At 52.9% G+C, this 12228-nt stretch overlaps 3 protein-coding genes across 3 annotated transcripts; 2 read left to right on the top strand and 1 right to left on the bottom strand.

Moving 5' to 3' along the window:
- Positions 1 to 2847: 2847 nt before the first annotated feature.
- On the top strand, positions 2848 to 4628 carry CABS01_06688 (prenyltransferase and squalene oxidase; the record flags this gene model as incomplete). Its single annotated transcript, XM_060540053.1, has 5 exons — positions 2848 to 3563; positions 3643 to 3770; positions 3817 to 3934; positions 4012 to 4311; positions 4376 to 4628. The coding sequence occupies 5 exons, from the start codon at positions 2848 to 2850 to the stop codon at positions 4626 to 4628; spliced, it is 1515 nt and encodes a 504-aa protein (XP_060403737.1).
- A 5829-nt stretch (positions 4629 to 10457) lies between these two features.
- On the top strand, positions 10458 to 10937 carry CABS01_06689 (uncharacterized protein; the record flags this gene model as incomplete). Its single annotated transcript, XM_060540054.1, has 1 exon — positions 10458 to 10937. One exon carries the CDS (start codon positions 10458 to 10460, stop codon positions 10935 to 10937), a length of 480 nt encoding a protein of 159 aa, XP_060403738.1.
- Positions 10938 to 11460: 523 nt separating this feature from the next.
- CABS01_06690 (uncharacterized protein) lies at positions 11461 to 11673 on the bottom strand (the record flags this gene model as incomplete). Its single annotated transcript, XM_060540055.1, has 1 exon — positions 11461 to 11673. The coding sequence occupies one exon, from the start codon at positions 11671 to 11673 to the stop codon at positions 11461 to 11463; it is 213 nt and encodes a 70-aa protein (XP_060403739.1).
- Positions 11674 to 12228: the final 555 nt, after the last annotated feature.

The following is a 12228-nucleotide window of genomic DNA, read 5'->3' on the forward strand; positions in this document are numbered from 1 at the left end:
TTGTAACTAGTCACACCATCAAGGCAACTATTATTTGCCTGCTCCGTGCTAATTGAAGTGAATTGACTCGAGATTTGTCCGCACTTGTGTGTTGTCATGAAACTGGAAGAAATGGATGTTGCGTCATTCTCATACGGCACTATGCGCTTCCAATTCATTCCAGAGAAAATAAGTCCGAGAGGCCCGGTGATATGACCCAGGCATCCGAGAAATGTCGGTTGGACTTGTGATGAGTCAACCTTGTGAGTAGCAGCCCGGTTGCCCTCGAAGACCTGGAGAGCTCTCGAGGCCGGTGTCCAACATGGCAGAGCGATCTGAGCTGTGGGCGTTATGCTCGTGGTCGTACAATGAGTTGAGCATCATGGCTAGCAGGTATACCTGATGCTTCGCCAGTCCAGAGCGTTGACTGCCAATGGATTTCGTGACTTTGATGCTGTTACTCGCAACTAAGTTCCGTCTTCGCCTTTTGAGTAGTTCGCACATTCATTCCCTGTCCGCAGGTCTCATTGTTGTCTTCACCTTGGTTCCAGGTGCCTTTGAAGATGGTCGTGGGAGCATCGGAGGTGGCTCGGCTTGTCAATGTTTGTTTCTATAACATCCTTTGAATCACCGGACCTGGATCCAGCTTGATCCATCATCGTTGTTTCGAAATAGCTACATCATATTTACTTCTCTTCTCGGTCCATCTACAAACTTACCTCGTCCGTCCCTCGAGTCCAGTCGAGGCGGCCATGTCTGAACTCGAGATTCTCCCGTAAAATTGGACCCGCCGAGGTTCTATACACCAAGAGGATATGTAGAATGTGGATGGCTTTTTGCGAGAACGACTTCATCCGGCACTTAGCTCAGATGCTATTGCGCTATGAAACCGCTAGATGTCGTGTATAATTAGACATCGTTGTCGGAGTTGAGGTCTATAGCGAACATAGTTTGTCCCTGGCCCGAGCGGCTGATCGGATGGAGTAGAGTTGCCGCTTTGCAGACGTCTGTTTGGGATATGGGAAACTCTATTCTTGCATGATGGGTATCTTTGCCGTGGTATCCGCAGACTGTTTAGTCTGTGAGGATTGATGCTGCTCGAGATTGGTTCGGTTTGATGGCTGTTGGCCCGTCGTGCTCTGCTTAGTATTGACGGTTTGGAGGGCTTGGCCATGTCGCTATGGTGGCTTTAGCTTTGGTGGTGTGAAGAGCAAGTCTGATTACTTTATTAAGGGTGGAATAGCTCTATTGAGGGTCTTGAGATGGAATAAAACGTAGATTGAGACATGTTCCGTGGTGAGAGTCTGTCACGGGCGATGGATCACCACTTTGGTCCTTTGAATCATGAAGAGACGGTTCTGGATAGTGGCTTGCCAACCCTGGCCACGAATACCCAAGCACACCCTATAGACCAGCCATGAGCCAACGAAAATATCCAAGTCATGGGAACAATCATTGACCTCGTCACTGTGAACATAATCGAGTCCCTAGTGAAGTTAGCAGTCAGTCTATCGAAGGTTTCAGCTGTCTCACCTGTCTCTTACAATTCATCCATACATACCTAGACGTTCACAACCTTCAATGAATAATCTTTGGATCTGTCAGCATCGATTCATCTACAGCATACACTTCCAATACAAAGCTGGTGATCGCGACTACTCAATGGAGTATGCTGAATATTGGTAGTCTGGACTACCTTAGTTCATCGGCGCAAGCCCGACATTATACCTAAACAAGTAGGCAAACCGCACGCCAAACTGGGAATTTAACCAGACATATCATCCCATATTATCTCAGGCTGTACCCCTTATCGACCTGGGTGAGCCCCTGCTCACATTTCAATGGCCTCCTGAACGGCTCCTAGAATCCACCATTGAAGCTATGGGTATGATGTTATCTCAGTATTCCATCTGGCGGCTTTTTAAGACGGTTCATCCATCGAACCCAATTGAGGAACTTCGAGCTACACAAGACAGTTACAGTGTCCTATGAAGAATGTGGGAATGCCAGTTGATCTAGACCCTGATCAATGAAATACAAAAGCTTCGAACCAGAGTATTGCGAGAGCCAAGTGGCCCCCGCATTATATCCAAAGGCCTGGAGTAAAGCCTAGACTATTTCCAAGCCTTTTATTCACAGTGAGCCCCCTTGAATTGACGTCGCTTTGATGGATTTCTGAAGAGCATTCAGACAAGTGGGTAATGAAATTGGATATGCTATTTCACACAAGTAGTTTCTGTCTATTTCGATCGCTAAGCTCAGGGGCTTCTGATTTTGGAGGAACCGGTAATTGTGAAACATTCGAAGACAAGCTCACTATCTGAAGTGTCTGCGAACTTTCGTTATTTTATGTGTCGGTTCCGAACCTCTACGACGGAAGTCTCTAGGACATTTAAGAGGGAGAGGGGAACCGTCGTCTGGACGGCCAACAGATGAATCATTTGCTCTTGTGTAGAGAAGAATCTCGGTACCACTACTTCAACAAAAAGAGTATATTACGGGTCTCTTGCGTCCGCAGATGCAATTTACCATCATCTCGGCCGAAGTCTTCAAGGGATGTCGTTGAAGATGGACACGGTGATGGGATGTCTGGTGATGAGGGATCCGGGGCTTACTAATAGCGGGAGACGAGAACAGCCAATCAATCTAGACATGCCCCATTTTTATGAACTTCCTCTCTTAGGCGCATTATGGCAAGGAGGAAGAGCCCATCTCATCATCATTACTGCCCAAAGCGAATATCTTTCCAACTAAGACATCTTGTTGGTTTTCAAACATCAGATTCTGAAAACATCGTTGAAACATGGGAGTCTGAGTCTTTCTTGACGTCTCATAAAGCTCGCATCCCACAATCTGCCTCTGAGTGAGATGAGACCCCGCATCAAACCTCTCAAGCGCCGTACCAAAGTCACCTTCATCAAGCGCGCAGCAAGTATGGCTGCATCGGCCCAGACCGGGTCGCCGCAACGCTCCGACAGCGACGTGGACGAGGAATTCATCGACGACCTGAGTGATTTGGGAATCGAAGGAATCCAGACGAACAGTACCGTGCCAGAACTTTTCACGGCGTCTCCACCTGTGCGCGATACGCTTCCGACGGCCACTTCATATGCTCAGGATGCTACGGTGCGGGAGTGTGTCCCGTTGCTGGCTGCCACGGACAGCGACATCGATCACAACGCCCACGGAGTACCCTCACTTCTCCGTGATAACCACATCAAATTTCTCCAGAAGCAGCTCGGAAGGTTCCCGGCCCCGTATGTGGCTGCCGACGCGAGTCGGCCATGGTTCCTGTATTGGTCTCTCAATGCCCTGGCTCTGCTCGGCTACGACACGGCAGTGTACCGGGAAGACCTGATAAAGACAGTGCGTACAATGCAGAACCCTTCCGGTGGCATCGGAGGCGGTCACGGACAGGACTCTCACCTTGCCACAACCTACGCCGTTATTCTCGCCCTTGCCATCGTCGGCGGTGAGGATGCATACGAGGTGACAGATAGGAAAGCCATGTGGAAATGGATCTGCTCTCTCAAGCAACCCAGTGGCGGGATTCAGATGGCCCTGGGCGGAGAGGTAGACGTCAGGTGGGTTGACACCAGCCCCCCCTCCTCGATTCTCTCTCCCTCTCTTTCGGTTTGCGCCATAGTTCTGACAGGTCTCTAGGGGAGCATACTGTGCAGCCGTAATTGTAACCCTACTGAACCTGCCTCTGGACCTCTCAACCGACTCGCCGGCGTGGACGCCTGAGCGGCCCACGCTCTTCACTGGATTGGCTGATTATGTACGCAGATGTAAGTCATACCTTAGCCTGGTTGCCTCGCCGTCGCTCACCAATAGGCCAAACGTTTGAGGGTGGAATATCGGGAAAGCCGGATGGTGAAGCGCATGGAGCCTATGCTTTCTGCGCTTTGGGCTGCCTCTCGATCCTGGACACTCCGCATCGCATCATTCCCAAGTACGTATCCCGCCGCGTTCGTCCACTAAGGGGTTGACATGAAAGCAGCGCATACTGACTGCTTCGTCCGATGACAGGTACCTCGACGTGCCACGACTTATCTCTTGGCTCTCGTCACGGCAGTACGCTCCGGAGGGTGGCTTCAGCGGCCGCACAAATAAGCTCGTCGACGGCTGCTACAGCCATTGGGTCGGTGGGTGTTGGCCCTTGATCGACGCTGTACTGAAAGGCGCAATTGAGCTCGAGGATCAACCGAACGAGGCGAGCTTCACTCCCCATCAGGGCAGTCTTTACAGTCGTGAGGGGCTGATTCGATACATCTTGTGTTGCGGTCAAGACCGGTCCAAACGTGGCGGTCTTCGCGACAAGCCCAGCAGGTGAGATGGCCATGATGATAGAAGCTTCCTGATCTGGATGGCTCGTTGCTGACTCGAGTGATAGGCCGTCGGATGCGTACCACACTTGCTACGTCCTCTCAGGACTGAGCTCTGCGCAGCACCAGTGGGATCTCACATATGTCAACGAAGATGAGACGATCCTATCGGAGCCAAAGTGGGTGGCGTCGCCTTGTGCCGAAGGAACACAGATATTCAACGAGGAGGACCGCGTCGGGACGATCCACCCCGTCTACACCATCCCCCAAGAAAGCGTCGACGACATGAAGGCGTACTTTGCGTCGAAACAGGGATTCTAGCCCGCCACCAGGCCGCCTGAAGGCGACCGCCCCCCCTATGTATATATGGAGGAAGAACGTCGAAATCCCGTATCACGTGGTCCGCGCGAAAAGGGGCACTGTGATGGCGGAGACCTTCCGAAATGAACTCGGCGATGGGAAACGTGCCATGCATGCTTACTGACGGCCCCAATCATGAGGAAGGGTGGGATCGCGGAGCGAACACGACGGGCCTGCAGCTTCGAGCCCGGGGCGAAGAGATCTCAGACAGGGATCGTATGTGCGAGCTTTTGAACAACTCATCACGGCAATATGGCGGCGGCGCAGGAGACTTTGTGTGGATGTGCATGTTGAAAGCTCCCAAGCTGGGTCTCCCGAAAGGTCGAGTTGCATTTGAAATCCGTGCGCCAGCTGCAGCACGCGAAACGGCATGCAACTTGTTTACTGGGAGGAAGAGGGAGGTGTTATGGCAGCAGGAGGTAATACATTTCGAACAAACGTTTCTGGTCCAGGCCAGAGCAAGCCGGCCGAGCAGGCAGAACCAGTCGGCATCCAGTGTTGCCCTTTGAACATCCCACCGCAAATGGGACAACATGTTTCTTTAAAAACAGCGCTGAACGGTTGGGACTACGCATCTTCCGAAAGCAAGGGTCCCCTTTGCTGTTTATTCTGGCTTCTCGGCGCCACGACGCGGCGGCTGTGGCGAGCGAATGCACATCATCAATTCTCCCACCCTACCAAGAACCAGACCAATCTAAAGAGACATTGGAGACCTGTAACACGCCACTTTGATGCCTCTGCCGTGCCATTCTCGTGTGGCCGGCTGTTCTTCCACGCGTGTGTCTTTTGGGGACTAGGTAGTTGGAACGGTTAAGAAACGAAACTTGGATGCTTGTCTTGGGATGGCAGGTCTGAGACACAAGGCAGAGACAATTTTGAGACAGGTTGCTCAGTCCAGCCCTGAGCCGGCCAAAAAGGCACAGAGAAGCTAGATCGACGCGAGCTGTGGGTGTGTAGTAGGTGTAGGCGTGTGTGCGGATAGCTTAGGCGTGGGCGAACAGGCTGAGAAGGAGAGAGACAGAGACATGTCTGCCTACTGCGAGTCCGCGGTGGATTATCCCAGCAGACTGACCTAACCCATGGCGGCCACGCGAGGTTCGATTGGTGCATCTCGCCTTACAGCAGCGCCGCAGGGCCTGGGCGCAGATGTCTTTGCTGTCATACATGAGCCACCTACTGCGGTAGACGCAAGTGTGCCCCTCTTTTTTATCGATGTTCCTCTTTGGAGTTGTTTTGATATCAGAAAAGAATTACCCGGGAAGGGAGGTCATGTCATGGGCCGCTTGGTATGGCCGGGCAGTGTCCTGATTGAAATCGATCTGCCTACTCATTGTTGGGAAGGACGCGTCGTCGTGGTCTGCTCGAACGGGCACCAGGCAACGAGATAATTGCTCTAGACTTTGGGTCTGGATCCGCTAGGTGAAATCGAGCCGTGATGATGAAAATTCAATGGGCCCTCCTTCAGCAGGCGGGAAATGATAGAACAGCGGTCTGGTCTGGGTGGTAAAATAATGTGGTGCGGCCTCAGGTTTCCAAGAGAGGTCAGCGGCCGGCCGGCCTCATTCCCCCAGTGTAAAAGGTCCGGTGAACCTTCATCAACACTGACGAACCCTCCTCTATCTTCCGTTCAGATCGGAGGTGGCTCTGTCCAATGGCATCCCACCACTGGATGCAGATGACGTTGAAAGAAGGCCAGGTGTGTTGTCTTCTTCGAAATGGAGGGGCAGGGATGAGATGTGGCAGAGAGGGAGCCGGAGAGAGAGGGCGAGACGGAGGGGTCCATGATGTCTCTTTTTTGGTGTGCCCCTCACACCCCTCATCGAAAGAGCTACCCTGCCGGCTCAGCTCCAAGACGGGGTACGAATACAGATTACAGTACATGGCACACAAGGGGGACGCCAGCGTAATCACAAACTTGTATTCCCGAGCCACCGGATCCCGCAGGCCATGGTTCACAAAAAGCCCCGGGCTATGGATGCTGGCTTTGGGAGGACACGCACTGGTTTCGTTCCACAGCTGGCTTCTTTCTGTACTACAAGATGTGTCTGCAGAGACAAGAGACTGTATGGAGAGATTGACGGTGAGAGACACCTCGGCACGGTCATCGTATCACTTCTATGATTTCTGTTTAGCCGCGTTAAACCGGGGATTTATTGTAAGACAAATGAAGCTCGGTGGAGTCGTCTCTTAGGCCAAGGCAGGGCTGGAGAGAGACTTGGATAATAATAACAATAAGTGCTCAAGAGAGCTCTGTCTCGGAAGCAGTTCCGGACGTAGTGAGGATATCTCCACTTTAGTATCACTACGAATACAGAGCCTACACAGAAAGGGTCCGTCGTTGGCACACGGAATCTTGGTTAACTAGGGGTCTTCCGATGCCCACTCGCTTGGCAAGCGAAGAGTTCAAATCAGATGATTTTGGTGAGGCAGGCGGGTATAGACAGGATGCCCAGGAGGTGTACATACATAGTCCGTTCATTTATCCCATCTCTCATTCGATGTCAGCCAAAGTAATGTGTCATGGCCAAAATACATGAGACGAAAAGAGTCCCATCGGCTTTTTGGATAGGGTCTACCGTCTATCAAAAAAGTCAGGTCACGCCAACAGACATGCGGACGCCCCACCATCGTCCCCGCTTCGTGAGAGCCGGCCGCTGGAGTGGAGCAAAGTGTGGAGAGTAAAAGAAGTAAGAGAGAGGGAAAAGCTGGGATTGATCATTGATCCAGATGACAGGGTTCCAGAAAGAGGTCAATTGACGAATCACATCTGGGGACGGCTTCTACGGCGAGCGCTAAGAGACTAAGAGCTAGCTCTGTCAGGTCGGGCAAGAGACGTTTGGCTTTTTCTTTGGTAGCAGCACCAGTTAGCAGCACCCTTTTTGCTCTACTCTGCAGTAGCTTGGTGAGACTTTCTCAGGGAAAGACCATGGAGGTAAGGCAATCGGCGCTGGGCGGCATCACCTGCTCAGGTTGAACTAGGTGAGGTGGTGAGATGCCTGCCGCAATCGAGCGATGGTTGTGAGTGGCTTTGTAGATGAGGTAGATGAGATGAGTGACACGGCGAGTGAGTGAGAGTAACGGATGTGAGTGAGAGTGAGCGAATGCATGATTGAGTGTAAAAGTCATTGGTAAGAGGAGTGAGTGAATGACATCGTTGGCGCCTTCCACGGTGCTTCCAGATTGATTCGGGAAGGAAGCCACGGGCGATTCGCTGACTGACACGACCCCTTGCGGCAAGCTGCAAGCTGCACGCCGCCAACCTCCTCTTTGCTTCTCATCTTCTTGACGGCTCCCCATGCTCCGTGGAGAACCAAGCAGCAGTACCACTACTCCGTAGCAGCAGCAACAACGAGCTACAAGCTACGAGCTACCTTACGACAAGTCATCAATAACAAGAAAAGAGTTGGCCCGCGGCAATCTTGCCGTGGCTCGACCTCTGCGCGCATGACCTTATCTGACTCTGCTTTTCTCACCTGCATTGACAGATCGCGGTTGCGAACGGCCAAGTACCACAGTACCTGCCTCTCTCTCACTTCGATTTCCTAGCCTTTACGAAGGGTGTATTTACCAATTGGCTTACAAGACTCGAGGCAGAGGCACAAATACCTGAGATATCAGGGTGGGTTACTGAGAGAGAGACACACACATTCGCACATACGCATACATGCACACACACACACACATGAAGAGAGATCGAGAGAGAAAGAGAGAGAGAGAGACGCGGCAAAGATGGGCGAGGGGTGTGGAAAGCAGAAAAAAGGCCAGTGCATTGCATGTCAAGAGAGAACACCCTGCCTTTTTGGATCGAGGTCTCGCCGGGCTTGGTTTCCTGATTTCCTTTGGATTACCTTCCAGGTTCATCAAAGCAACACCGTCGAGCGGCACTGCCAGCTCATCATTGCATGGTGTGGTCTGCGTCCCAAGGGCCTGCGCTTGCTTTGGCCCGGCCTAGTTGCAACTTGTGCGTTTTCGCGCGCGCCCGCTTGCACCAGCCAGCCGTTGCGCTGCGTCTGCCTGCCTGCTGCTGCTGGTCCTTACTTGTTGTAGGTATGTCTGCTTGCTGCTACTACATGTTATTGCTGCTGCTGCCAAAGGTCTCCATGGATCCGTACTGATGCACCGGCACCCACATCACCAACCCACGTCCAAGGTATCCGTACCCGTCATGTCATGTCCGTGGTGCGGAGTACGTACTGATTCTCTCTCAGGTACCTTACCTAGGTAGGTACCTTACTGCCTCCAGATGGCTCTTTCCCACTGCGAGTACCCAAGATACGTACTGAACTTACGTGATTGTGCAAGTACCCATGTTTCTTCGTCTCCTCCTCTGCACCACCACGTCGTCCGCCTCCTCTTCCGACAACCAACAACATACGAAATGGAGACGATGGGGACATCGACATCGACGACGGCTACAACAACCTGTAATTACCGCTCACCTCGTACGGCGGATACTCGACAACAACCGAGGTCACGTTCGTCTCGTTTCCCCACGCCCACCATCCACCAACTACGGAACAACAGCACGACACAGAATACACAATATCAACCACTCCAACGTCTTGTTCGAACCCTCCGATAGCCTCCTGTCCCCCTCCATCGGAGGTACCTGACCTTACCTGACCTCACCACGCATTCACGGCCTTTTCAATGCATACAGACCTAGGTATTCACCGTCCTCACACCCTTTTTGGTGGTGTCGCCGTCGTTGTCCGTTTTCGGCCATCTAACGGTCTGCATTCGCGTGGCTTTATTTTTTCTTCTCCCCCTCCTCCTCTTATCCTGCCCCTCCACACTCGCCGCCATCATCGCTTTAGTTATTTAACTTTTGCCTCACCTTACAGCAGGAGAGAGGGTCCTTTTTCGATCTAGGTAGTCTGCGGCGAACACTGTAACTCTCGCAATATACCAGAGAGAGGGGAAGTGGACAGAGGGACATGCTTCTTGCATATGGAGAAGCGAGATATAATTTGCCCGCGGAGCCGATTACAGCGCACCCCCTCCCTATCGATTCCATGCTACTCATCCCACTCCGACGTGAGGAAGCAACATTGGCTCGGGTTCTCAAAATCAGAGAGGGGGAAGCTATTCCATGTTGATGGATCTCGCCGCCCCCGTCGAACCCACTCTCAAAGCCATCTCTCGGCGTTCAGAGTGTTCATGCACGTCGTCTGCTACCCTCTTAGCTCACGGTGACAAGACTTGAGAGATGACCTCTTCACCGACCTTGCAATCCTGCCCGCGGGGGACGATGCCGCCTGCCGGGGGCCCTTGAACCTCGAACGGAGGCCCGCCGTTCGGTCACCAGGTGCCACCGACTTCACCTTATTCCCTGGCGGCCGTCGCCCCCATCATTCATGGGATTTGAAAATCAGTAATGGCAGAACCCTGGGAGTTGCAGCCGCCGCACCATGAACAACCTTAGAGATCCAGCGTCTCGCCGTCGACTACCGCTCGCTCGCTCTCGTCTATCCTTCGTCGCTCATCGCTCCGGGGGTCTCTATTTTAGGCGGCACCCTGGCTCGCACTCTGAGCCAACGAACGGCCGGTAGCCCAGCAAGCGCTGATTTGCCGCTCTAGGGCGGTACCTTGATCCGTCACCGCAACGAGCCCAGTCTGTATCTGTACCGGAGTATAACTACATTCTCGCTCCCCGGGGGGGTTCTCCATTTTCTATGCCGGTGATTCGCTGAGCTATTGGAGAAGGATTTCGATTTTGGCCGTCTCTGACTGGATACAATTGCTAGCCTACGAGACAACTTTGGCCGACAGGCGGTTTTGACTTTGATGATGCCGTGCGAATCGCCCGCCATCGCTGCACATCATTGGGAGCCACCGATGATCCCAAACGTGGGCCCCGGCGCCTGGCGCTGTCCTCACCCTGTCCCAGCTAGCATCGAAGCGCACGGCCAGGCCTTGCCTGACATGGCACAGACGAACGCCAATTCTTCGACTTCTAGGTTCATCGTCCTTCTCTCTTGGTATCACAATGTCACCTTCCAAGTTGCCGGAGACGCTTTACATCGTACGGATACCTCCTCTTCTTCATGGTTCCAATCCCCCAACCTCGGGTCCCGCAACACAAGCGAGCAGCAAGCAGCAAGCAGCAGCAGGATGGGTCATGGGTGGCATGGTGAATTCAATCTCGACGTTTGGCTTGGTTTGGGGGGTCCTCTTCTGCTCAACTCCGAGTCCGAACCCACCGCATGCGTCCTGCTGCCCCCGCAGAGACGCTCGTTGACCGCAGTCAACAAATGCACGCAAGCCTAAAGTAGCGAGCAATGTACATGGCCTCATACGTACATACATGACGATGGATGGCATATCTCAACAACAACATATTGGCGCTCGGCCTGTGACAAACGACCAACAATGAGCGGTGGAAACATTGGACAACACCAGCGACGGTGACAATGACAGCAACAGTACCATGGAGCCGACAAAGACGGCACGTCTACGGTCTGACAGGTTGCTGAGGAATTGTCCACAAGTGCCAACCGGCCCTTTACTCGATAGTTGATTACAGGTGCAGTAGTCGCCGCTAACACGAAAAATTTAGGGCATCGATTTCGCATCAGTCATCCTTTGTCTCTTTCTCTCTTCTCCACGGTCACTGGATAGGGCATTCCTATACACTACTAGGCACATCCCTCTTCGGAGGAGCCAGAAAAGCAAATAAGCATGCTCTGGCGTTTTGACTCGCCGCCAGCCCGAAACAATTCAATCAAAGGCCATGGAAGCCCGGACTCGGGACCAGCGTATCCCGCACGTCAAGTAAACTCTTCGACGAGAGTTACTTGGCAGATTCTTCGATCAAGTAACAGCAACGTACCAGACCTCTTGTGCGCCGCCGGAGGAGGACCAGCTCGCCTCGCCAGATTGGGGTCCTACATGTCCGTATGGTTCCATTTTGCCACCGGCTTTGCAGATTTGCAGCCCTCGTCAGTCTCTTCCTCTTTTTTGTTTTTCTCTCAGTCCTTTTCGTCTCACAATTCGCCCTCGACATTTCTGCTGTAGCCCCAGAGAAGCTAAGGCAGCCCGCTATGCGACCCGGCGGGCCACATGGTCGGAGAGACTTCGTCCAAAGTTTCGGCCATGTACGTATGTACCAGAGGCGCGCGCCTTTGCTTGTGACGATGATGTCGTGGGCAAACCACAAGCTGGGCCCAAAACAGAATAAAGTGTAAGTCGGTCGATGTTCGGCGGCACGACCGGCGGCAGCACAGATTACATTTCGAAAAGTCGAAGTGCCCTAGAAGGAGAAGCTTGAACGGGACCGTCAAGCGCCACGAGCAGCGACAAGCTCTGTGGCTCCTCCTACGCATCTGAAGACCGAAGCATGTCGGACCTTGCGGTCAAGTCCCGTACGGGGCAACGTTATCGAGATACCTCGTCGATTCTCCAGTCCAGGCCTCGATACTCATCTGCTACAGGTCGGACTCTCCAACGAACGACCGGGCCTCGAGATGAGCGACCAGGGGACTGGGCCAGCAAGACTGGAGAGAGTGGGAGACTAATGGACGAGCAGGGGACCTTTCCCTCCAAGTCTCAGCAGCAGAGA

Source organism: Colletotrichum abscissum, assembly GCF_030869225.1.
Source record: "Colletotrichum abscissum strain IMI 504890 chromosome Unknown Scaffold_14.1, whole genome shotgun sequence".
NCBI lineage: Eukaryota > Fungi > Ascomycota > Sordariomycetes > Glomerellales > Glomerellaceae > Colletotrichum > Colletotrichum abscissum.